Source organism: Pan paniscus, chromosome 2, assembly GCF_029289425.2.
Source record: "Pan paniscus chromosome 2, NHGRI_mPanPan1-v2.0_pri, whole genome shotgun sequence".
Classification (NCBI taxonomy): domain Eukaryota; kingdom Metazoa; phylum Chordata; class Mammalia; order Primates; family Hominidae; genus Pan; species Pan paniscus.
The window spans coordinates 9829978-9855818 of NC_085926.1; the positions used below are offsets into that span (position 1 = coordinate 9829978).

Consider the following 25841-nt stretch of genomic DNA (forward strand, 5'->3'; position numbering starts at 1 on the left):
TCCATTTGTTGATCCACTCCTCATTCAGCCCTCCCATGGGCCTGGCATGTAGCCGAGCACCCTGGAGAGGGCAGACTAAGAAGACATGGTCCGTCCCTGCCTGTGAGGAGTTCAGGTCTCTGAGGAGGAGGAAGCAGTGAAACTGGGCTTTACACATGGCCTAAGAACAGCTTAGGCCTGAACATAAGGAACAGCTTGGAGTGGAGGGGGACACAGAGGAACCCTCACTAGCATGCCAACCCAACCACTGCCTGCCCTTTCCCTTTCTGGATTTAGCTCGTGTCTCCAGGCTCCTAGTCCTGTAATCCAGGGACCCATCAGCGAGGGATTCAGGGAAGCAGAGGCAGCTCTCCAGGAAGGAGGAAAATCCCTGCCTCTTCCAGAGAGAGACTCCCCCATTGCTGTCTCTTGTGTGTGTCATGCACAAGGAAGGCTTGGTTGTGTGCCAGGATAAGGGGCACAAGGGCCTCGGGTGTGGCCAGAGACCCCGTGCTTAAGCTTTTATGGTATAGGTCAGGCTGCAGGGGTTTGAGGGCCTCAGTTGTATATCAGGATCTTCAGAGCACTGCGATGTTCAGGGGTGAGTCAGGTCTGTAGATGTGCACGGGGTCTTCTGAAGGGTTAGTTTCTGTAATCACTTTCAGGTGTGTCAGGGCCTTGTGCAGTAACAGTGCACACAGAAGTTAGTGTTTCTGTGGGCTAAGGGTTGTAGCTCTGTATCAGGATTCTGGGAGTGGGTCTGGATTTCTGGTATGTGGACTTAAGAAGCTGTGTCAGACTTGGGGGAGGGGCGTTCATGTATAACTGGGTTCACATAGGCCAAGACTCCCAGGTGCATTTTAGGCAGAGCCTCAGGTGTGTTAGAGGTCCCAGGGGCAGAGAGGCTATAGGTGCTGTCAGAGGCCTTGGGGACATTTAGGGCAGAGCCTCGAGTGACAGGTCCTGGGACAGTGGGAGCCAAGGGCAAGTGCTAGAGTTGCAGTGAATTTAGAGCAAAGCCTCAGCTAAGTGACACATCCCAGGGCAGTAGGGGATCTATCTAGGTTCGTGCTGGGCCTCAGGTAAGTGACAGGCCTTAGGACAATGGGGGCTGTGGCATGCGTCAGGTTACCTGCCTTGATATGGGATCGTGACAGGCCCCTCCCTATGTGCAGGAGACAAGCAGCCCAAGAAACAGGAGAAAAACCCAGTGTTGGTGTCCCCAGAGTTTGTGGATGAAGCTCTGTGTGCGTGCGAGGAGTACCTTAGCAACTTGGCCCACATGGACATCGACAAGGACCTGGAGGCCCCACTGTACCTCACCCCCAAGGGCTGGTCCCTCTTCCTCCAGCGCTACTACCAAGTGGTCCAGTGAGTCCCCTGCAGCTGGGACTTTGGGCTGTGGGCAGGTGCTTAGGGATAGACCCTTTCTGTCTCGTGCAGCCCCTACCCCTTCCCCAAGCCTCCCGCTCGTTTACCCCGCTGTTCTGCTCAGGAACCCTCAAGGACTCCCACTGCCTCCGTGATAGGGTCTGGGCCGCTTTTCTTGGTTCTTGGCATAGCATAGTCACTAAGAGCATGGACTGTGCCACCAAATGGACAGCACATTACCCAAAGTGTGTGTTGTGTGGATGTTAATTCTACAGGAAGTAAATAGATTTTATGAAAAAAGGGCTTTTGTGGTCCATCACATTTGGAAAACACTGGATTAAGCAGTTAATTAAAGAGGCTTCCCTGGGGCAGTACTCTTCAGAACCTATGGGTGGTGTAAGCCTATAGAGAGAGTGCGCTGCTTATCCTGTACTTAAGTGAGCCCAGTGCCCTGCCTCCCACCAAGCATCCTGAGGGGCAGTGTTTTCTGAACACACTTTGGAAAAAGTTTCTTAGGTGGGGAAAGGGAGGATCAAGGTGAGCCTGGTGCTGCTTTAGGGAGATTCCATTCGGGAGAAGCATGCAGGAGCGACTGGAGGGAGAACAGCCCTGAAGGCAGAACACAGAGTAAGCATTTCTTGAGCAACTCCGATGTGCCAAGCATTGTGCCAGGTTCCAGAAATGAAGCGTAGCCCCTGTTCTCAACTGGGACACAGCTCAAGGTTTGAGACCTGCAGGAAGCCAGGTGGGAGTGCTAGGAATCTCAGCTGGGGTGGTGGTAATGGGAAGAAATGGATAGATTTAATTACTCAATAGGGGAAACCGAGGAACTAATGAATGACATGAGCAGCAGACCCACATCATTAGCAAGTCATTCACTGCATCTTTTCTAAATGTCAGGACATAACTTAGGCGGCCTGGTACTTTCTCTTTAGCTACTGGAAAATGTAAAGCTGCCCATTTTAAATTAAGAATTATCAAGGTGGCCAAGCGTGGTGGCTCACGCCTGTAATCCCAGCACTTTGGGAGGCCGAGGCGGGCAGATCACTTGAGGTCAGGAGTTCAAGACCAGCCTGGCCAATATGGCGAAACCCCATCTCTACTAAAAATACGAAAATTAGCTGGGCGTGGTGGCGCACGCCTATAATCCCAGCTGCTCAGGAGGCCGAGACAGGAGAATCGCTTGAACCTGGGAGTCGGAGCTTGCAGTGAGCCGAGATCGCGCCACTGTACTCCAGCCTGGGTGACAGAATGAGACTCCGTCTCAAAAAAAAAAAAAAAAAAAAAAAGAATTTTCAAGACTTAGAACATTAGTCATGAAGCACGAGTCCCTTTTTTTTTTTTTTTTTTTTTTTTTTTTTTGAGACAGAATCTCGTTCTGTTGCCCAGGCTGGAGTGCAGTGACCTGATCTCGGCTCACTGCAACCTCCACCTCCTGGGTTCATGCGATTCTCCTGCCTCAGCCTCCCGAGTAGCTGGGATTACAGGCGCACACCACCACGCCCGGCTAATTTTTTGTGTATTTTTAGTAGAGACGGGGTTTCACTATGCTGGCCAGACTGGTCTCGAACTCCTGACCTCATGATCCGCCCTCCTCAGCCTCCCAAAGTGCTGGGATTACAGGCATGAGCCACCGCGCCCGGCCATGAGTCCTTTTTATTTCTGGTGTGTGGGGGCAAGTTCTAGAGGGCTATAGGAACCTCTCTAAAGTCGGGATTACATAAAACATTGCATCATATAACAGACATACACAGTGTTGAATGGTTCAGTACAAATGACCAGCATTCATTCATTCCCTCAATATTTTATTTTATTTTTTTGAGACAGGGTCTCACTTTGTTACCCAAGCTGGAGTGCAGTGGCGCAATCTTGGCTCACTGCAACCTCTGCCTCCCAGGCTCAAGTGATTTTCCCACCTCAGCCTCCTGAGTAGCTAGGACTACAAGTGTGTGCCACCAGGCCTGGCAAATTTTTGTGTGATATACATATATCGTTATATGTATATATTATGTATTATATATATTATAATATATATTATATACATATATATATATTTTTTAGAGACGTGGTTTCACCATGTTGGCCAGGCTGGTCTTGAACTCCTGAGCTCAAACAATCCGCCCGCCTTGGCCTCCCGAAGTGCTGGGATTAACAGAGTGAGCCACTGCACTCGGCCTAATTCATTCAATATTTAGTGTTAATGCTTCTCAACTTTTTAAAAAAACCAATTCCACTTGGGGCGGTGGCTTATGCCTATAATCCCAGCACTTTGGGAGGCCAAGGCTGGCGGATCATGAAGTCAGGAGTTCAAGACCAGCCTGGCCAATATGGTGAAACCCCATCTCTTCTAAAAATACAAAAATTAGCAGGGCCGGGCGCGGTGGCTCACACCTGTAATCCCAGCACTTTGGGAGGCCAAGGCGGGCAGATCATGAGATCAGGAGATCGAGACCATCCTGGGTAACATGGTGAAACCCCATCTCTACTAAAAATACAAAAAAATTAGCTGGGTGTGGTGGTGGGTGCCTGTAGTCCTAGCTACTCGGGAGGCTGAGGCAGGAGAATGGCGTGAACCCAGAAGGCGGAGCTTGCAGTGAGCCGAGATCGCGCCACTGCACTCCAGCCTGGGCAACAGAGCGAGACTGTCTCAAAGAAAAAACAAACAGCCACTTTTTTTTTTTTTTTTAATCCTGGATTTTAAGAACTAAGCCAGCCAGGTTTTCATCAGGTTGACTTTTCATTAAAATACTGTTTTTTTTTCTTTTTGCTAACTATAAAATCATATTGTCATGTCGAATATACTTTTTCAAATTACACTCCTGTGTGATATTTTCCTGGGCCACATCACAGATTACTGAAAAGATACTTCATGCTATGGACCACAGAAAAGTTTGTCAGGACATAGGTGTGAGTACTCCTGGGAGACCTTGCCTAGCCCCCTGCATCTGGCTGTCCCTGTTCCTGGCACTGCCCCAGTGGCTGCTGCCTCCTCCTTAAAAAAGAGAAAGTTCTCCATGACTGGAGACACTCAAGATGCTAAGATGTCACAGAGTTAGCTTCCCCTGAATAGGAGGCTCCCGTCCTATTCAGTCAGAAGGAAAGAAATGCGAGAGTCTGGATGAGGCAGCCATCTGGGGTATTTTGTGACTTGGTTTAGTTCAGGACATTTTCTGTCTTGTAGAGAACAGGGTCCCTCTTTGTCCATGAAACCCTGTCTGTGCAGCCCAGTTGCTGAGGCAAGCTCCTACCAAAGTACTTGCTGAGCCAACCGTTCATTCATTGAGCAAACTGCCAGGGAGTACCTGCTGAGTGCCAGGTGTGGTGCTTGGGGATGGGGATTACAGCAGAGAACAACTACAAAAAATGTTCCTGCTCTTACGGAGTTTACATTCTAGTTAGGGGATTCAGACAATAACCAAATAAGCACATGTGTTAGGTGGGGGTAAATGATGGGAAGAAAACAAGCAAGAAGAGGTGTGATATAGAAGTGCTTGAAAGGAATTAGGCTAACATTGTTTCAGCCAATATTAGGCACAGATTAAGACAGGAATGAACCCCAAAAAGCACCTATGGGTGGAGGAATCAGATGGGACAGAGTTTGAATCCTGGCTGAACCACTCAACTTTCAGTGTATGGCCTTGGGTAAGTCCCTTAACTCTCAAAGCTTCAGTTTACTCTTTTTGTTTTTTGAGATGGAGTCTCGCTCCGTTGCCCACACTGGAGTGCAATGGCGCGATCTCGGCTCACTACAACCTCCGCCTCCTGGCTTGAAGCGATTCTCCTGCCTCAACCTCCCGAGTAGCTGGGATTACAGGTGCCCACCACCACACCCGGCTAATTTTTGTATTTTTAGGAGAGACGGGGTTTCACCATATTGGCCAGGATGGTCTCGATCTCTTAACCTCGTGATCCGCCCACCTTGCCCTCCCAAAGTGCTGGGATTACAAGCATGAGCCACTATGCCCGTCCCAGTTTACTTTTTCTTTTCTTTTATTTTTTTTTTGAGACGGAGTCTTGCTCTGTCGCCCAGGCTGGAGTGCAGTGGCACGATCTTGGCTCACTGCAACCTCCGCCTCCCTGGTTCAAGTGATTGTCCTGCCTCAGTCTCCCAAGTAGCTGGGATCACAGGCACCTGCCACCATGCCTGGCTAATTTTTGTATTTTTAGTAGAAACAAGGTTTTGCCATGTTGGCCAGGCTGTTCTCGAACTCCTGACCTCAGGTGATCCGCCTGCCTCCGCCTCCCAAAGTGCTGGGATTACAGGCAGGAGCCACCGTGCCTGGCCCAGTTTACATTTCTCTAAAATGGGACCAGAGCTGGGTGTGGTGGCTCATGCCTGCAATCCCAGCATTTTGGGAGGCTGAACAGGAGAATGGCCTGAGGCCAGGAGTTCAAGACTAGCCTGGGTAACATAATAAGACCCATCTCTGCAAAAAATAAAAATTAGCTTGGGTGTGGTGGCGTATGCCTATAATTCCAACTACTTGGGAGGCTGAAACTTGGACCTAGGAGTTCCTGGCTGCACTGAGCCGTGATTTCACCACCGCACTTCAGCCTGGGTGACAGACCAAGACCCTGTCTCAAAAAAAAAAAAAAAAAAGTTGGGGGGTAGGGGGTGGGTACTAGTAATACTTCCCTGGCAGGGCCTTGAGAGGATTCGTGAAAATATATGGAAAGCCCTTGTCACAGTGCCTGGCACATAGTGGTGCTTTATCATTAGGAACTGGAATGATTAAATTCTGTCAAAGACAGTTTTAATGTAATAGGAAGGGGGGTGGCACAGGTGGAGTGTTGGAGTAGGGGGTGGTTTGCAGTTAATGGAATTTTATCAGCCTTTCCCATTTGTGTAGTCTGGGCAGGTTAGGATTTCAGGGGTGGTTTGAAGGTGGGGCCGGAGGCTTGGGAGGGACCTATGGATATCTGCAGGGAGGGCGTGACCAAGGCTGCCTGGATGACGGCGGGGGACGGTGGAATATATCTCCCCCTGCCCTCTCCACCTGCATGTCCCAGGTCCAGCCCTGCCCAAGTTCTATCATTTCCCCACAGCGAAGGGGCAGAACTCAGGCACCTCGACACTCAGGTCCAGCGCTGTGAGGACATCCTGCAGCAGCTGCGGGCCGTGGTACCCCAGATAGACATGGAAGGGGATCGCAACATCTGGATCGTGAAGCCAGGAGCCAAGTCCCGCGGACGAGGTGGGGGTCAGCTCCTGCTTCCTGCACTGGCACCTCACGACCTGCATCTACCAGTAGAGGCCAAGGAAGTTAATAGTGCAGGTCTATTGAAGCCAAATTGCCTGGGTTTGTGTCCTAGCTCTGCTACTAATGTTCTTCGTGACCTTGAGCAGGTTTTAGCGCCTCCCTGAACCTCAGTTCCCTCATCTGTGACATGAGGAGGATGATACCTCCTGTGAGGTGAGGATTAAATGCAGTCATGCAGCTAAAGCACTATTCCAAATCCTCAACGTGCTTCAATTTATGCAATCCTGGGAAACGGAGGCACGTGTAGGCTCTCACATGATCCAGAAGGATATCCATAAGGTCCTGGAAGCAGCAGTTGGCTGCCTCTAGACAAGGAGATACATTTTTTATTGTATGCCCTTTCGTACTGCCTAATTTTTGTTTTGTTTTATAGTCTATTTATTATTGGTAGGAACATAATAGGTGCACATACTTTATAAAAGCCCCCAACACTGGCCAGGTACAGTGGCTCATGCTTGTAATCCCAGCAGTCTGGGAGGCCGAGGCGGGTGGATCACTTGAGGTCAGGAGTTGGAGACCAGCCTGGCCAACATGGTGAAACCCTGTCTCTACTAAAAATACAAAAGTTGGCCACGTGTGGTGGCAGGCACCAGTAATCCCAGCTACTCGGGAGGCTGAGGCAGGAGAATCACTTGAACCCGGGAGGCAGAGGTTGCAGTGAGCTGAGCTCGTGCCACTGCACTCCAGCCTAGGTGACAGGGCTGTCTCAAAAAAAAAAAAGCCCAGCACTTTAAATTTGTATCCATGTATATATTCCTGTTTAATCAAACAAAACTGGTTAATTAGGAAAAATTTTAAATCCTTAGCAAATTCCTGGCTTTCCCAAAGGGAACTGGGTTCTGATTGAGGGAGGCAGCCTTACCCACTCAGCCCTATCAGCTCCGAGGGGACAAGAGCTCATGACAAGCTGGCCCTTCTCCCGGCCCACGCCTGACCTTCCAATCCCTGACTGCCCTCTTCCCCCGTAGGCATCATGTGCATGGACCACCTGGAGGAGATGCTGAAGCTGGTGAACGGCAACCCCGTGGTGATGAAGGACGGCAAGTGGGTGGTGCAGAAGTATATTGAGCGGCCCCTCCTCATCTTTGGCACCAAGTTTGACCTCAGACAGTGGTTCCTGGTAACTGACTGGAACCCACTTACCGTGTGGTTCTACCGCGACAGCTATATCCGCTTTTCCACGCAGCCCTTCTCCCTGAAGAACCTGGACAAGTGAGCCCCTCTGCTCGCCTCCCACGAGCTCCCTGCCTAGTTGGGGAGCTGGCAAGCAAACAGGCGATTACAGTGCAGGGGACTCGTGCAGCAGCGCTAGGCTCCACACACAGACTGCAGGCAGGCGGGCCCTCATCCTGCCAGCTGTCCTTGCATCCAACAGATTTTTTTTTAACAGACAGGGGGCGGTCTCACTCTGTTACCTAGGCTGGAGTGCAGTGGCATGGTCACGGCTCACTGTAGCCTTGACTTCCTGTGCTCAAGCAATCCTTCCTCCTCAGCCTCCCAAGTGTCTGAGACCACAGGCATGTACCACAGCTGATTTTTAAATTTTTTTATGTAGACATGGGGTCTCACTATGTTGCCCAGGTTGGTCTCAAACTCCTGGGCTCAAGCAATCATCCCACCTTGGCTTCCCAAAGTGCTGGGATTACACTATGCCTGGCCCCTCCAACAGATTTGACCGAGTGTGTACCTTGTGCCATGCACTGTTCTGGGCACTTGGGGTATAGCAGTGAACAAAACAAGATCCCAGCTCTCAAGGGCTTACATTCTAGCAGGGAGAAACAGGCAAGCAATGAACACAAGTGAAATTATCTAACAGGTTAAAAGATTATTTGGGCCAGGCGCAGTGGCTCATGCCTGTAATCCAAGCACTTTGGGAGGCCGAGGTGGGTGGATCACCTGAGGTCAGGAGTTCGAGACCAGCCTGACCAATATAGCGAAACCCCGTCTCTACTAAAAATATAAAAATTAGCCGGGCGTGTTGGCGGGCGCCAGTAGTCCCAGCTACTCGGGAGGCCGTGACAGGAGAATTGCTTGAACCTGGGAGGTGGAGGTTGCAGTGAACTGAGATCGTGCCATTGCACTCCAGCCTGGGTGACAGATCAAGGATCTGTCTCAAAAAAAAAAAAAAAAGATTATATTTGTCGTTGGGGGAAAAAGGGAAGCAAATGTAGAGCAGGGGAAAGGAGGTCAGGAGTTTTGAAAACTAAGATGTCGTGTTAACTTCTAGGGTGAGAGAAAGCCTTGTTAAAGCCTGAATTCCAATTCTGTCTCTGCAGCTTCCAAGTTGTTTGAATCTGGTCATGTGAAAACCTATTTAAGCCTTGGTTTCCACATCTGAAGAATGGAGGCAGTAGTATGAAGTTCATAGCTATCAATTATTGAGTGCTTCATATGTGATAGTGCTGAGCACTTTGTATACATTATCTCATTCTTAATAAGAACCCAGTGAATACTTCTTGTTCACCAGGTCTGAAGAAAAATATAAAAAACAGTGAAGTGGGTACTGTTACTACCCCCATTTTGCAGATGTGAAGAGCACACAGGTTAGATGACTTCCCTAAGGTCTCACAACTAGTGTGGAGATGGCGCCTGAACACGTCCTGGCGATGACGGGGCCATACCCTTACCCACCCTCTTATCTTCCAGACACTGGGATGGTTAACCGAGACTATGCACAAAGCACTTACTACTGCGGCCCCCGTAACTAGCGCCCTCAGAGCAGCCCTGAGAGATAAGAGTGGTTCTGGCCCTAGAAGAATGTGGTGGGGCCCAGGCCTCTGTCCTTTTTGTCCTTCCCAGTAGGGCCCCATCTCAAGTTGAATAGCGCAGGGTGGCCCAGGGCTGCTTCCAGGACTTGCCTGTCCTCCCTGAGTTTGGATGGGAGAGACACAAGGGCCTGGACCTCAGTTTTCTGCTCTCTGCCTCAGCTCAGTGCACCTGTGCAACAACTCCATCCAGAAGCACCTGGAGAACTCATGCCATCGGCATCCACTGCTTCCGCCAGACAACATGTGGTCTAGCCAGAGGTTCCAGGCCCACCTGCAGGAGATGGGTGCCCCAAATGCTTGGTCCACCATCATCGTGCCTGGCATGAAGGATGCTGTGATCCACGCACTTCAGACCTCCCAGGACACCGTGCAGTGTCGGAAGGCCAGCTTTGAGCTCTATGGCGCTGACTTCGTGTTCGGGGAGGACTTCCAGCCCTGGCTGATTGAGATCAACGCCAGCCCCACGATGGCACCCTCCACAGCAGTCACTGCCCGGCTCTGTGCTGGCGTGCAAGCTGACACCCTGCGCGTGGTCATTGACCGGAGGCTGGACCGCAACTGTGACACAGGAGCCTTTGAGCTCATCTATAAGCAGGTGAGGAGGTTGGGCCCAGGCAGGACCCCAGAGAGTCTGCACCCTCTTCCAGGCAGCCCCGCAGTGGAGCATAGGACTCTGCAGTCAGACCCAGTTTAAGACCCAGATTCAAGTCCTGGTCCTGCTAAGGTGACCTCACTTCCTTGAGCCTCAGTTTCCTGATCTTTGAAATGGGGATATTATTACCATCTTTCTCATGGGAATGGGAGAATAAAATGAATTCATGTATGAGGATAATATTTCTAGAGAGGCATATAGCATAGCCATAAGAGCAGAGATTCTGGACTCTCCTTGGGTTCAAATTCCTGTTCAGTGACAACAAGCTGTGTGACTTTGGACAAGTTCCTAACCCCTAGGTCTCCTCGTCCGTAAGAATAAAAATAGTACCTAACTCACAAAGTTAGGTACTATGAGTTGTGAGAATTAAATGAGTTGATAAGTAAAGTACTTCATTTATTTATTTTTGAGAAAGAGTCTCGCTCTGTTGCCCAGGCTGGAGTGCAGTGGCATGATCTTGGCTCACTGCAACCTCTACCTCCTGGGTTCAAGCGATTCTCCTGCCTCAGCCTCCCAAGTAGTTGGGATTACAGGTGCCTACCACCACGCCTGGCTAATTTTTGTATTTTTAGTAGATACAGGGTTTTGCCATGTTGGCCAGGCTGGTCTCGAGCTCCTGACCTCAGGTGATCCGCCCACCTCGGCCTCCCAAAGTGCTGGGATTACAGGCAGAAGCCACCGTGCCCAGCCAGTAAAGTACTTTAGAATAGTCCCTGGCACGTAGTAAATGCTACTAAGTTTTAGCTAATGTTATTATTACCTAATAAGGTTAGGAGTTTCATCATGTATAACCTGTAAAGTGCCTGAATGTATAGTAATAGGCAATTACTGGTAGCTACTATTATTATTAGTATTATAATTATTTCACTCGTCTTGCTCCAAAAAGAGATTGGAGTCTACTTGTAAAATAGAACAGCATTTTAAAAAATCAGTCAGAAAATTGATTGCAAGGCTTTCTGAGTTCTGGATAGAATTTCTTGTGGCAGTTTAAGTGGCTTCTGATTAGCCTCCGGTTTCTGTCACGGTTTGGTTACAGGAAGAGAACGTACTGATCACATGGCCTAGGTGACCTCGCCTTTGTTACAGTTGTTATTGATCATTTCTTAAATTAATATATTGGCGTTTTGGTTTCAAAAAATGTAAACGGGGAAATACATGGGCAGGAAAATATAAGCAAGCTGAGGGAAAAGGTGCCATTGTAGTGCAGTGCTCCCAATGCCAGTGCCCAGGCCAGAAGCATCTGAAAGCTTCTAAAGGTATGGATGTGAGGAGGCTCCACCCCCAGAGATTGACCCAAAATGTCTAGCTTGGGGAGGAGACTATGTATCTGCATTTTTCAAATGTCCCCCAAATATCTTTTTTTTTTGAGACGGGGTCTTGCTCTGTTGCCTAGGCTGGAGTGCAGTGGCACCATCTCGGCTCACTGCAAGCTGCGCCTCCCGGGTTCAAGCGATTTTCCTGCCTCCGTCCCCTGAGTAGCTGGGACTACAGGCGCCTGCCACCATGCCCGGCTAATTTTTTGTATTTTAGTAGAGATGGGGTTTCACCATGTTAGCCAGGATGGTCTCGATCTCCTGACCTCGTGATTTGCCCGCCTCGGCCTCCCAAAATGCTAGGATTTTGTCACCCAAAATGCATGAGCCACCGCGCCAAGCCCTCTAAATGTCTTTTATTGCTGATTTGTTCTTGTTTTTGTTTTTAGGCCAGCACATAGTAAAGGCTTATACCTTGCACTGTTTGTTTTTTTTTTTTTGTCTCTTTTCATCTAGGCCAGCCCCAGTGCCTTTTGACCCCATAGTTTTGATCTTTTGAGGGGCCAGGCAGGTTGTTTTGTAGAACTGTCCCACATTCTGGATTTATCTGATTGTTTCCTTATGGTGTGATTTACCTTGGTCTTCTGTTAGCTGATTGTCTCAGGAACTAGAAGTTCGGTCAAATAGTTTGATGAGGTTAAACATTTTTCCCAAGAGCACTTCAGAGGTGATGCCGCGTACCTCATGTGGCATCACAAGGCACATCCTGTGAGAGTGTCTCACAGTTAGTGCTGCTGAGTTTGACTGTGGGTTACCGTGGTGGCTACCAGATCTCTCCATTATAAGCTACATCTCCCATTTGCAATTAATTTTTCTGTAAGGTGCTGTGTTGGCTCTGTCCAGATTACACATTTTCCTGTCATCCTTTCATCTAATTGTTTTGATACCAGTTTTGATTATTGCCTATTTTATTAGAGTTGCAAAATGGCAAATGTCTAATTCTGTTGTTCCTTCTGCATTTATTAGCTGAGATTCTTCTGTAAAGATGAGCTTTCCCTCATCATCTGGGGCTACTTGGGAGTGCTGATAGCTATATTTTTATTTGATTTTTTTTTTTTTTTTTTTGAGACAGAGTCTCGCTCTGCCACCCAGGCTGGAGTGCAGTGGTGCTAGCTCGGCTCACTGCAACGTCCGCCTCCCAGATTCAAGTGATTCTCCTCAGATCCCGAGTAGCTGGGATTACAGGCGCCCACCATGGCCGGCTAATTTTTGTGTTTTTAGTAGAGATGGGGTTTCGCCATGTTGGCCAGGCTGGTCTCCAATTCCTGACCTCAGCTGATCCGCCCATCTTGGCCTCCCAGAGAGCCACCGCGCCCGGCAATAGCTGCATTTTTTTTTTTTTTTTTTTTTTTTTTGAGACGGAGTTTCGCTCTTGTCACCCAGGCTGGAGTACAATGGTGCAATCTCGGCTCACTGCAACTTCTGCCTCCTGGGTTCAAGCAATTCTCCTGCCTCGGCCTCCCGAGTAGCTGGGATTACAGGTGCCTGCCACCATGACCTGCTAATTTTTTTGTATTTTTAGTAGAGACAGGGTTTGGTTATGTTGGCCAGGCTGGTCTCGAACTCTTGACCTCAAGTGATCTGCCAGCCTTAGCCTCCCAAAGCTCTGGGATTACAGGTGTGACCACCATGCCCGGCCAATAGCTGTATTTTTAACAAGCTCCAAGTAATTCTGATGTTTAGATAGATTCTGATCAGGATCCTTCAGTGGCACAGAAGATACCTCCAATTGGCTCCAGGTTGCTAGCAAGGCACAGGGAGCTCTCCTGGAGCCCAGCTGAGGGCAGGACATACAGCTTGGCCTGATAGGAACTGAGAGTTGTAAGGGAGTCCCTCTCCTGGACCCTTCTCTCTGCCTTCCTCTGCATATTCGCTACTTCATTCTCTCCACAGACTGTCTTCTTTAAGGTTCTTAGTTTCTGCTTCCCCATAACCTGGATTCACATGAGGCTCTAGGCAGGCTCCAAACCTCTTACTTGTCTGGGTGGCGTAACTCAAATTCTCTGTGCAGAGAATCTGATTGGCTCAGCTCAGGAAGCTGTCCACCAGCAGTGGCCTGTGCAGTGGAGCCACACGCATTCCAGCAGGGGCTGGGGGCAGCTTAGGAGGGAAATGTGGCTGAGGGGTGCTGGTGGGACGTGGCTAGGATTTCCCCTTCCTCTGGGCTAGCAATTCCTGGAGCTCTGTGACTCTAGGTACTGACTCAGAGGTGGGCTTTCCATTTCTCAGCTCAGAAACGCCTCTTTGACCAGGTGCCTCAGAAAGTAATTCTACCCATCTCTACTCTGGGTCCCGCTGGGCCAAGGATTCCAGTACCACTGACTGAGTGGGCCTTGTCTCCTCTTCTTGCCCACAGCCTGCTGTGGAGGTGCCTCAATATGTGGGCATCCGGCTCCTGGTAGAGGGCTTCACCATCAAGAAGCCCATGGCGATGTGTCATCGGCGGATGGGGGTCCGCCCAGCAGTCCCTCTGCTGACCCAGCGAGGCTCTGGGGAAGGCAAGGACTCGGGGACTCCTACCCACAGGTCAGCTTCTAGGAAAGGCACTGGGGCCAGGAGCCTGGGGCACAGTGAGAAGCCAGTCTCCACTGCCACCACTTCAGCCCCCGGAAAGGGGAAGAAAGGCAAGGCGAAAAGGGCCACAGCCCTGGTCTGCCCCAATCTCCGGGAGTGGGATGCCCCCAGCACCAGGATGGGCTGCATTTTCACCATGACCTTTTCTAGTGGGGACAGGCAACCCCACCACTTGAACAGATTGCCATTGAGTCCGAAGAACCCCCAGGCCCTGGGTAAGACCATTCCCCCAAAACACCCGAGTGTTGCAAGGCGATTTATTCCTGCTCTCCAGGCCCCTCCCAACCACCTGGATCAGCCACCCCACCAAAGAGCCACCAGTAGCAAGTAAAAGCCACTACTCACAAAGTATTCTTTAAAAATACACAGACAAGTTAGCTGGGCACGGTGGTGTGAGCCTGTGGTCCAGGCTACTCGCGAGGCTAATGAGGATCGCTTGAGCCCGGGAGGTCAAGGCTGCAGTGAGTTATGATCGCACCTCTGCTCTCCAGCCTGGGAGACAGAGCGAGATGCTGTCTTAAAAACAAAAACACAAAAAAAGCACTTTGGGAGGCCGAGGCGGGCAGATCACTTGAGGTCAGGAGTTCAAGACCAGCCTGGCCAACATGGTGAACCCCCATCTCTACTAAAAAATACAAAAATTAGCCGAGTGTAGGGGCAGGTGCCTATAATCCCAGCTACTTAGGAGACTGAGGCACGAGAATCGCTTGAACCCAGGAAGCGGAGGTTGCAGTGAGCCGAGATTGCACCATTGCACTCCAGCCTGGGCAACAAGAGCAAAAACTCTGTCTCAAAAAAAAAAAAAAAAAAAATACCCAGCCAAATGAGTATTGTCTCCTCCAAAGTAGTCACTCTGCCTCACAGAGTGACTTATTTCAAAGATGACCTGATTTCAAAGATGCCAGGACTTAAGCCCAGGTTGCTCTCTCCAGCGCCCACGCTTTTCCCACTGCAGTATTCTGCCTTTGCCTTCAAGCAGTCACCTCTCGGGGAAAGAACTAACACGTGTCCAGCACTTAACAGTTTGCCCCATACTGCTACCTGCCCAGCTCCTTTAGTGCTTACACCAACCTAGCAAGGTAGGTGCTATTATCCCCATTTTCCAGCCGAGGTATCAGGAAGTTTAAGGAAGTTGCCCAAGGTTGCACAGCTCAGAAGGGGCACAGCTGGGATGCAGACCCAGGTCTGTTGGACTCTACCCTGTTTTCTTCTCACTGCCTCTGGAGGAGGAACCTGGAGGGCTCCATCTGCCTTCACCCCATTCCCTCCATATCCCCCCATCCTCCACACATACCTTTTAGGGCAGCTAGGCCACCTTGGGCCCCACCCCAGGGCCTCAGAGCTTCTCTTGCTCCCACAGCCCCTCACCACTTCCCCAGCCTCCACACCAAGGCCCAGCTGCCTTCTCCCCATGTACTCCGACACCAGGGCCAGGTCCTCAGACGACAGCACAGCAAGCTGGTGGGCACTAAGGCCCTGTCGACCACAGGCAAGGCCTTGAGGACTCTACCCACGGCTAAGGTCTTCATTTCCCTCCCACCTAACCTTGATTTCAAGGTGGCACCCAGCATCCTGAAGCCAAGAAAGGTGGGCCTCGACCTGTGACTCACACCCAGTGGACAGTGCTGAGCACAGGGTCAGGGCTGGAGGGCACAGGCAGAGGGCAGCTCCCAGGCTGGCTGGCACCCCAAGGGAAGAGCTGGTCTCCCTCAGAAGCCCCTTCCTCCACAGACTTCTGATCATCTCCCTCTTCTCCCCTCCTTTCACACCGAGGCTCCTGCTCTCCTGTGCCTCCAAGGCCCCCAGCTGGAAGTGCCTTGTTGCCTCTGCCCTTTGAAGTCGGAACAATTCCTAGCACCTGTCAGAAGGTCAAGGCCAAAGGCAAATTCAAGGCCAGACTGTGACAAACCCAGGGCTGAGGCCTGCCCCATGAAGAGGCTGAGCCCCCTGAAACCCCTGCCCCTTGTTGGTACATTCCAGAGGCGCAGGGGCCTGGGGGATATGAAGCTAGGGAAGCCCTTGCTTCGATTCCCACTGCCCTTGTCCTGGATCCAACACCAAATAAAAAGAAACAAGTGAAGTATTTGGGGCTTGACTCCATTGCTGTTGGAGGGTCAAGAGTGGGTGGGGTGAGGCCGTGTACCCCAGGGTCCACAGCAAGAGCCTGAGGCCATCAGCAGCTCCTCCGTGCAGCGAGGCCCAGAATTCCCACCTAAGGACAGACATGGGGCTTCCTATTTAGGGACTCCCCCAGCATCTCCGATCCAGGGGTGGGGAGCGTGAGCCTTCACTTTACAGATGAAGAAACTGAGTCTGAAAGAGGAGGCATGGCTTACCCAAGATCACGTGGCAGTGAGTCGACGCAGGGACATATTGCCAGAACTGCCGAGCACTGGGAGCCCCCCAACCCCAGAGAACAAGCCAAGCTAGCAGAATGACACCTACCGGGCATAGGAACGTTAATGCCATGAGACAGGGGAAGGAATTGGCCTTGCCTAAACCTCAGCCCTTCTGCAGAGGGCATGGGTCTATCCCTTCTTCAACAAGGGGCCAAGGTCACCTAAAAATGAAACATCCAATAAGCCACACCCACCTGAAGAAAAGTGTGGCACTGCTTAGTTGTAGTGGGTTGAATTGTGGTCCCCTGAAAAGAGATGTCTACTTGGACCCTGTGAATGTGACCTTATGTGGGAAAAGAGTCTTTGTAGCTGGGTATGGTGGCTCACACCTGTCATCCCAGCACTTTGAGAGGCCAAGGCAGGAGATCGCTCGAGCCCACAAGTTTAAGACCAGTCTGGGCAACATGGTGAAACCGTTTCTACAGAAAATTAGCTGGGTGTGGTGGCACACACCTGTAGTCCTAGCTACTCGGGAGGCCTAGGTGGGAGGATTACCTGAGCCTGGGAAGATCAAAACTGTGGTGAGCTGTGATCATGCCACTGCGCTCTGAGCCTGGGAGACAGAGTGAAACCCTAAATCAAAAAAAAAAAAAAAAGGTCTTTGCAGATGTAAATAAATTTAAGATCTTAAATGAGATAATCCCAATGACCAGTGTGGTGCTTACATTCAATGGCAAGTGTCTTCATAAGAAACGATAAGGGCTGGTGGCTCACTCCTGTAATCCTAGAATTTTGGGAAGGCTGAAGTAGGTGAATCACCTAAGGTCAGGAGTTCGAGACCAGCCTGGCCAACATGGCGAAACCCCGTCTCTACTAAAAATACAAAAATTAGCCGGGCATGGTGACGTGTGCCTGTAATCCCAGCTACTCGGGAGGCTGAGGCAGGAGAATTGCTTGAACTCCGGAGGTGGGGTTGCAGTGAGCTGAGATCGCGCCACTTCACTCCAGCCTGGGCGACAGACTGAGACTCTGTCTCAAAAAAAAAAAAAAAAAAAAAGGAAAGATAAGGCTGAGGCAGGAGGGTTGCTTGAGTCCAGGAGTTGGAGGGTAGCCTGCTTGGGCAACATACTGAGACCCTGCTTTAAAAACAGAGACTCAAAAACAAAACAACAACAAAAACATTAGCCAGGTGTGGCGGCACGTGCCTGTAATCCCAGCAGGAGAATCGCTTGAACCTAGGAGGCAGAGGTTGCAGTGAGTAGAGCTCACACCACTGCACTCCAGCCTGGGAAACAGAGTGAGACTGTCTCAAAAAAAAGATAAGGAGGCTGAAGCGGGAGGGTTGCTTGAGGCCAGGAGTTGGAGGGTAGCCTGCCTGGGCAACATACTGAGACCCTGCTTTAAAAAATATAATAGAGTAAGAAGGCTGGGTGCAGTGGCTCATGCCTGTAATCCCAGCACATTGGCGGGGGGTGGGTGCCAAAACAGGTGGATTGCTTGAGGCCAGGAGTTCAAGACCAGCCTAGTCAACATAGCAAGACCCCATCTCAATTGTTTTTTTTTTTTTTTTTTTTGAGACAAGGTTTCACTCTGTCACCCAGGCTGGAGTGCAGTGGCAAGATCTCGGCTCACTACAATATCTGCTTCCTGAGCTCAGATCATCCTCCCACCTCAGCCTCCCAAGTAGCTGGGACTACAGGTGCATGCCACCACACCTGGCTAATTTTTTTTTGCATATTTTGTAGAGACAGGGTTTTGCCATGTTGCCCAGGCTGGTCTTGAAATCCTGGGCTCAAGTGATCCACCCACCTCAGCCTCCCAAAGTGCTGGGATTACAGGTATGAGCCACTGAGCCCAGCCACCATCTCTACAAATTGTTTTTTTTTTTTTGAGACGGAGTCTTGCTCGGTTGCCTAGGCAGTGGGTGTGATCTTGGCTCACTGCAACCTCCACCTCCCAGGTTCACTGCCTCAGCCTCCTGAGTAGCTGGAACTACAGGTGCGTACCACCACACCCAACTAATTTTTGTACTTTTTGTAGAGACAGGGTTTCACCATGTTGGCCAGGCTAGTCTTGAATTCCTGTCCTCGTGATCCGCCCACCTTGGCCTCCCAAAGTGCTGGGATTACAGGCACAACTCAGCAGTAAGCAAGATCCGTAATAAACATTTACTTTCTTAGCAAATCCTCAAAACCATAACATGAGGTAGGAACTTTTATTATCACAAGTCCAGAGAGGTAAAGTTACTTGCCCAATGCCACACAGCAAGCAAGTGGCCTGTCCAGGATGTGATCTTAGGTTTGTCTGACTGCAGAGCCCCCACCCTCACTTTCCAGTGTGTGTGAGGGGGTCAGGAACAGAGGGAGGACTATTGTAAGCAGAGCCCCAGGCACTGTAGGGTCCTGGAGAAATAAGGGGGCAGTGGTGCCAGGAGCTCGACGGGGGTGTCCCTGGCCCTGGTGCCTGGGAGGAGGAGCCGATGTAGGTGGAGGTGCAAGGGCAGCTGGGCAGCCTGGGAGGGGGTCAGGTGGAGGCATCTGAGGAGGGCTTCATCCAGGACCTGGAGCGGGAGAGGTACGTTGTGTTCAGCCCCACATTTTCCAAGCAGCTGAGTACCCAGCTCTAAGGGAAATGGGAGTAAGGCGGGCGCTTCCTCCATTCCCCACTGTTCTGCAACTGTTAATCATTTCCTCTTTGCACACAGATGTGCACATTCACACAGGCACTCACACTGCAGCAGAGACTGGCTAGGGGGGTCACCCAATCAGTTTCCTCCTAGGCACACACCTCAACTCCATTTCCCAGCCCTCTCACAGCTTGGTGAGACGTGAGTGAGCTCTAGCTGAGTGAATGTGGGTGGCAGTATGTATGCCACTTCCACACCTGGCCCAGAAAAACCTTATCCACTTGAACCTACACTGTCTCCCCTCAGCTGGCTGGGTATCAACAGCCTGGGTCCCTGAGTACTTAGTGCTTGAAGCAGAGCCCACTCCCATTATTTGACCTTAACATGAGGGCACAGTTCTTGTGTGAAGACTCTGGTAGTCTGGGCTTAGTGTGTTAGAGCAGGTAGAGGCATCTGGTGTCCTAATACACGCATGCCTTTGACCCTTTGTACCAGACTCGAAGAATGGCAGACTTAAGAGGGCTTTAGAAATTACCACATCAACTCCCTTATTGAACACATGGACAGAATGAAGCCCAAGAGAGTGAGTGTTACTTGCCCAAGGCCACACACCAAGATGTGGGTACGGATACAGCCTTGGGAGCCAAAAGGGCTGCCTCCCAGTAGTCCCAAGCTGCACAGATAAGGTCTGGAGATGCTGCCCATGCTCACCTCTCCCTCCACCCCTCAGAAAGCAGCAGGCAGGTGGGCTGGAGTACCTGTCTTTGGGGCTTGTTGTTCTCAGCTGGCAGCAGAAATCGCTGGCCCAGGACAGTGCCCACACGGGCAGAGTACATGTGGTCCCCAAGCACAGGGCAGAGCTGTAGTACCATGTGCACCTGTAGTTGACTGGAGAACACTGGGCAACAGGAAAGCCAGGAGAGACAGTGGGCAGCTGCTCGTTCTGTCCCACCCAGTATCACTCCTCCCCTTTTCCTTTGGGGAAACACCACCCCCTTTCTCAGATCATATGTTTCAGTGAGGTCAGTACTATGGCCCCTGCATCCAGAGAGGGACACATAACACGTCAGAACGATCACAGCTATCAATCTGCCTGGCTGTGGGATCCACTCGTGATGAGATGCAACCCTGATTTAATTGTTGAAGCCACCGGGCCTAAGGACTGTTCTTTCCTGTTGTGGTGCTAGCCTGAAGCTGCCTCCTCTAGCTGGGCCTGGTCACATACACCTCTGGGGGCCATCAAATGCTCCCCAGGCTGCTGCTGATACCACTGTCTCCCCAGCTCCTTGTCTCCCTAAGCCAAGTGCAGTTTTTTTTTTTTTTTAGCCAGCGTTTCACTCTGTCTCCCAGGCTGGAGTGCAATGGTGTGATCTTCGCTCACTGCAACCTTTATCTCCCAGGTTCAAGCGATTCTCCCGCCTCAGCCTCCCAAGTAGCTAGGATTACAGGTGCATGCCACCAACTCCGGCTAATTTTTGTATTTTTAGTAGAGACAGGGTTTCACCATGTTAGCCAGGCTGGTTTCGAACTCCTGACCTCAAGTGATCCATCCGCCTTGGCCTCCCAAAGTGCTGGGATTACAGGCGTGAGCCACCGCGCCTGGCTCAAGTGCAGTTTTTTTTTTTTAAGATGAAGTCTCCTCTATCACCTAGGCTGGAGTGCAGTGGCGTGATCTTGGCTCATTGCAACTTCTGCCTCCCAGGTTCAAGCGATTCTCCTGCCTCAGCCTCACGAGTAGCTGGTTTTACAGGCGCCTGCCACCGTGCCCAGCTAATTTTTGTAGTTTTTAGTTGAAACAGGGTTTCACCATCTTGGCCAGACTGGTCTTGAACTCCTGACCTCGTGATCCACCTGCCTCAGCCTCCCAAATCAAGTGCAGTTTTAAAGGCTGGCTGGGGTGCCAGACCTACCTGTCAGTGGCTGCAGCTGGACCAGGGCACAGCCAGAGCCTGTGGCTACCACACGAAAGTGACTGAGAGTCTTCTTGACACCTTCCAGGATGTCCTTTCGGGATGGGGCCTTCACTGGAACTGTCTGTGGTGCCAGCCAAGAGTGAACAAGCCTTACACAGGTCTGGGAGCTATACCCAGACCCTCCCTGCTCCCAACAGACTCTGGGCAGGGCCACAGTATAGGCAGTGGTCACTTGCCTGTTTTAGGGGACAGGAGAGCCAGCCATCCCAAATCCATACCCCTGACTCCTCTCTGTAGGGGTACTATATCTAGAAGCACCCCTCCTCTTCCCTGCCCAGACCCGGACTCACGAGATTGACCCCATCAATGTGTTCCAGTTTCAGGGCAGCCTGGATCTTCCCCTCAGAAGCAGCTGGGATCCCATCAGTGACAGCACTGAGAAAGGGGCAGGAGGAGGTCACAGGGTGGCTTGCTGGGACCTCCCCACCACTCTAGGAAACTCCCAGCACCTCTCACCAGTAGATGGCTGTGGGCCTCTGGGCTCTTCGTGCATGGATGAAGTACTTCTGGAGGCGACTAGCTGTCTGGGGACAGCTGGAGAGGAGTACAAGCCCAGAGCTTTCTCTGGAATAAGCAGACAAATCACACAAGTTAAAGTCCCTTGAACTCGCCCACTAAAAAGGAAACTCTTAGGAACACTGACCTGCTTCAGGCCAAACACTAACACCAGGACTATAACCTAGACCACCTCCTGAGAAACAAGTAAGGTTTCCCCTTCTTTGATAACAAGACTATGTAGCTTAATGTGTTTCTCATTTTGCCCTGGTCCCCAGGGAACTCAGAGCCAAATGTCGTAACGATTGTCTACCATGTGCCAGAATTCTACTAGAAATTCTGTACATATTAGCTCTTAAATAAGTTCTCTACAAAAAAGCTCATGAGTTTGTGGAACTGCAGAAATATTTCATCTCAAGTACCATCTTTAATTGATGGCAGTTAGAGGAAAGAGTATCATGGATCGACTAGCAATGCCTGCCACGAGTACCGTCATGGAGAAATGACCGCACACTGAGCATAGGTATTATTTTCTCTATTTTACCATTAGGGGAACTGAAGCTCAGGGAGGGTATTTGTTTTGTTTTGTTTTTTTCTAGACAGGGTCTCACTCAGGTTGTTTAGGCTTGAGTACAGTGACGGGATCTCAGCTTATTGCAGCCGCCATCTTCTGAGCTCAGGTGATTCTCCCATCTCAGCCACCCGAGCACTACAGGCATGTGCTACTATGCCCAGCTAGGTTTTTGTGTGTGTGTGTGTGTGTGTGTGTGTGTGTGTGTGTGTGTGTGTGTGTGTGTGTGTTTTGTTTTGTTTTTTAAGTAAAGATAGGGTTTTGCCATGTTGCCCAGGCTGGTCTTGAACTTCTGGACTCAAGCAATCCTCCCACCTCGGCCTCCCAAAGTCCTAGTGATTATAGGCATGAGCCACCACGCGGAAAGTTTTGTTGTTGTTTTTCCAGAGATGGGGTCTATTTTGCCCAGGCTGGTCTCGAACTCCTGGGCTCAAGTGATCCTCTTGCCTTGGCCTCCTGAAGTGCTGGGATTACAGGTGTGAGTCACTGTGCCCAGCGTCAGGGAGGTGTCATGCTTTGCCTGGTATCACACCATTTGTACTTGAGGATTTGAACCCAGAGCCATCGGCTTCCTCTTCTTCACAGTACTTGTATCCACCTCTATGATCTCAAACCTTCCCATGGAAAATGTCTCAGCTTATCCCCAAGCAGCTGTTTCCCCACCACAGATGGATGCCTGTACTCCTAGCTTCCTGTCACCCCTACTACTTACTTCCCAGATGCTCGGACAACCTGAAGCTCCTGCTCCCTGAGCCCTAGGGACTGGCTCAGCTCTGGCAGCACTGAGAACAACGTCAGCTCTCCTGGTTTTCCTGGAAAGTAAGAAAGAAAAATTACAAGAGGCCAAAGCTTCATGCCTTCACTTTTCCCTCCCTCAGACACGAAACCCCCTTCCGCTGCATTCCCTTCCCACATCCCCGGCCCATACCTGTCACTGGTAGACCCTGTGGCTTGTTCAACGTCACTAGAGGTCCTGAAACATACATCACACGAACATCGGCAAAAGCAACGGTAACCCTTTATGCAGCACTTAAGAGTTTCCAGAGCACTTTCTCACGCATCTTAGCACATGTCCCCATCATGACTCTCAGACATGAGTTAACTACCCCACACCAAATTCAACTTCTTTCTGTTCCTCTGCCACCTCAGAGCCTCGGCACTTGCTGTTTCCTGTCCCCAAATTTCCCAGGTCTGGCTCCCTATCATCTTGGCTCAAATGTCACATCACGGAGAGGTCTGAATCTCCAATCTAATGTCTGCCTTCCTCCTGCAGTTCCTCACCATCATAACACCCTGTTTTAGTTTATGCATAGCACTTACCACTAGTAACTTGTTCATTTATTTTCTGACATCCATTTCTCCCGTTAGAGAGAAATCCATTTCTCCCCTGAGAGCAGAAACCATATCTATCTTTTTCAGCACTGTATAGCCTGCCTAGAACAGTGCCTGGAACATAGCATATGTTCAAGAAATAGTTGAGAAAAGGACTAAATCACTGAATAGAGAGTGGGGTTCAGAGAAATTCAGTTATTTTCCTAAAGCCGCACAGCAAGCTGATCACAGAGCCTAGGTATGTCTGACTCCAAAGCCTGTGTTTTGTCCGTCGATAAACAATCATTATTTATTTATTTATTTATTTATTTAGACTGAGTCTTGCTCTGTCGCCCCAGGCTGGAGCGCAGTAGCACGATCTCGGCTCACTGCAACCTCTGCTATCCGGGTTCAGGTGACTCTCCTGCCTCAGCCTCCCGAGTAGCTGGGATTACAGGCGGACGCCGCCACACCTGGCTAATTTTTGTATTTTTAGTAGAGAGGGGGTTTCACCATGTTGGCCAGGCTAGTCTCGAACTCCTGACCTCAGGTGATCCGCCCGCGTCAGCACCCTAAAGTGCCGGGATTACAGGCGTGAGCCACCGCGGCCAATAAACAATAATCTAGTATAGCAACTCCCGTAACTGAGCGCCGGCTATGTGCAAGGCTCGGTAGTTATTTGCGTCTTCTCCCCTACTCTTAACCCTACTGCATCATGGCAGTAGGGTTAAAAGCGGGGAGAGGGTGCAAATTAGGCGGCTCGTCCCAGCTCATGCTGCTAGTGGGAGGCAGAAGCAGGGCTGATCCCGTGGCTTCAATGGAGAGCCCACCTGCACGCCGAGGCAGTCCCCTCCCGGTCCTTGTGCGGCCGTGCCTCTCACCCCTCACCTTTCCGGTCCACCACGGCTGCCCGCAGCGCATCAACCAACTCCTCCCGACTGAGGTTTTTTGGCAGCAGCCCCGGGAAGGGCTGGTCCCCGAGGGGCCCCGACCGTTGGCTGGAGCCACGGGGTTGCCTCTGATGCCTGGACAAGGAGGGAGAAGCAATGGGAGTCATTCCATCCGGAGGTGCCGCCCATTCCTATCTCCGGACGCCTCTTCCCAAATCCTGCGGCCTCTGACAAATGCCTCACAATGTCTGGGCTGACCTCGAAAATTCAGGTCCGACCGGTCCCATTCTACAGCGGAGGGCACCGAGGCTCAGAGAGGCCAACGGGGCTGTTTTCGGGTAACATCTACCTGATCCAGACCCGCACGTGCCTTCCCCCTGCCCTAGCCTCCGTCCCGCATGAGAGAGGGGGTACTTAATCACCGGGCTTCGGTGCCAAAGCCTGCGTCCTCGGGCACTGGGCGGACACCCAGGCCCCGCCGCCAGCCACTCCAGAACCGGCCCAAAACACGGCGGCAGTCCATCTCCCGAGCCAGGACAGCGCGCATGTGCGTCCAGAGGGGCAGACCCACGCTCCAGCCAGCGCGCTGATTGGTCAGCTGGAGTGTCAATCGGAATGGTGACCAGGCGGGACTCAGAGCCAGAGGAGGCGGGGTTTTTCCTCCGCCCAGGAAGGAAATGCAGAAATGCGTTCCTATGCTTTTAGGGAGAGCGCTGTAGCAGAAGAATTTGATCTGATCAAAAAACCTGTCTTAGCAAAAAACCTGAAGCCGCCTTTGCAAAAATTATATTATAAAATTATGACAGCGAAAGAGATCTGATCTAACCAACCCGCAGCTTGCCTTTAACCTCTAAACGGTCCTTGGTCATTCCTGGGCTTGGGCCAAGCTAACTTTGGGAGAAATTTAGTTCGTAGTCTAAATGGTAATTGCCCTTCCCCCGAACTAAACTGGCTTCATAGAGTTAATGAAAGGCCACCAGGTTAGGAGTAGTAGAGGGACCTGAATTCTGCTAAGGGTTAGAGGTAACTGATTACCAGCGGTTATTCCGGAGGTCACAGCGTTTGCAGCTTCCCCAGCTCACAATTGTCCAACCTAAGATTGGCCTTTGGAGATGTCTTTCCAGGCTTTTGCATTTCTGACGGCCGGATCACCCCACCCGTACCCTCAACTCTTGGCTGTACTAGTCCTGTGGCCCCTCGAGGTCAGGAGATCGAGACCATCCTGGCTAACACGGTGAAACCACGTCTCTACTAAAAATACAAAAAAATTAGCCGGGCGTGGTGGCGGGCGCCTGTAGTCCCAGCTACTCGGGAGGCTGAGGCAGGAGAATGGCGTGAACCCGGGAGGCGGAGCTTTCAGTGAGCCGAGATCGTGCCACTGCACTCCAGCCTGGGCGACAGAGCGAGACTCCGTCTCAAAAACAAACAAACAAACAAACAAAAAACAGAAAAAGAAAGTAGAACACAGAAAAAAAAAAAAGAATAATATAATGACTGCCCACATTCCTACCATCAGAATTAGTCGTTGTGAAACAATATATATATGTATAGGTTTCCTGTCTTTCTTGTTTAAGAAATGAAAGGGATAAAAGTACTTTTTATCCCTTTACTGCCTGCTTGCAGTTTTCACTCCCTCCCCAGTCTCCACTTTGAGTTTGGTGTGAACATTTTCCTAATGTGTTTTTGTTTTTGTTTTTTTGGAGACAGAGTCTCGCTCT

At 50.7% G+C, this 25841-nt stretch overlaps 2 protein-coding genes across 29 annotated transcripts in view; one reads left to right on the forward strand and one right to left on the reverse strand.

The window, feature by feature from the left end:
• TTLL3 (tubulin tyrosine ligase like 3) overlaps positions 1–25841 on the forward strand; it is a 42513-nt gene that overhangs the window by 11714 nt on the left and 4958 nt on the right. For 5 of the 24 annotated variants that reach the window (XM_063602123.1, XM_063602126.1, XM_063602127.1 and 2 more), the window contains 5 exons: positions 1155–1350; positions 6397–6545; positions 7580–7823; positions 9539–9974; positions 15279–16001. In XM_063602123.1, coding sequence (XP_063458193.1) covers positions 1155–1350; positions 6397–6545; positions 7580–7823; positions 9539–9974; positions 15279–15419 — 1166 coding nt within the window. In that variant the 3' untranslated portion in view covers positions 15420–16001. Of the gene's footprint in view, positions 1–1154; positions 1351–6396; positions 6546–7579; positions 7824–9538; positions 9975–11424; positions 11765–13700; positions 16002–25841 lie in introns of those variants that run through there. The other 19 variants (XM_063602110.1, XM_063602112.1, XM_063602109.1 and 16 more) reach the window with 11 other exon arrangements.
• On the reverse strand, positions 18459–24726 carry RPUSD3 (RNA pseudouridine synthase D3). Of its 5 annotated transcripts, none has more exons than XM_003814245.5 (9): positions 24546–24726; positions 24122–24258; positions 22851–22895; positions 22635–22734; positions 21313–21420; positions 21147–21231; positions 20794–20917; positions 19642–19781; positions 18459–18817 (listed from the first exon to the last, which is right to left on the reverse strand). In XM_003814245.5, exons 1-9 carry the CDS (start codon positions 24668–24670, stop codon positions 18626–18628), a joined length of 1056 nt encoding a protein of 351 aa, XP_003814293.1. In that variant the 5' UTR covers positions 24671–24726; the 3' UTR covers positions 18459–18625. The 5 variants fall into 5 exon arrangements, with proteins under 5 accessions (XP_003814293.1, XP_063458206.1, XP_003814294.1 ...); XM_063602136.1 differs by having other exon boundaries at positions 24064–24258; positions 24546–24676; XM_003814246.6 differs by lacking the exon at positions 22851–22895 and having other exon boundaries at positions 24546–24701.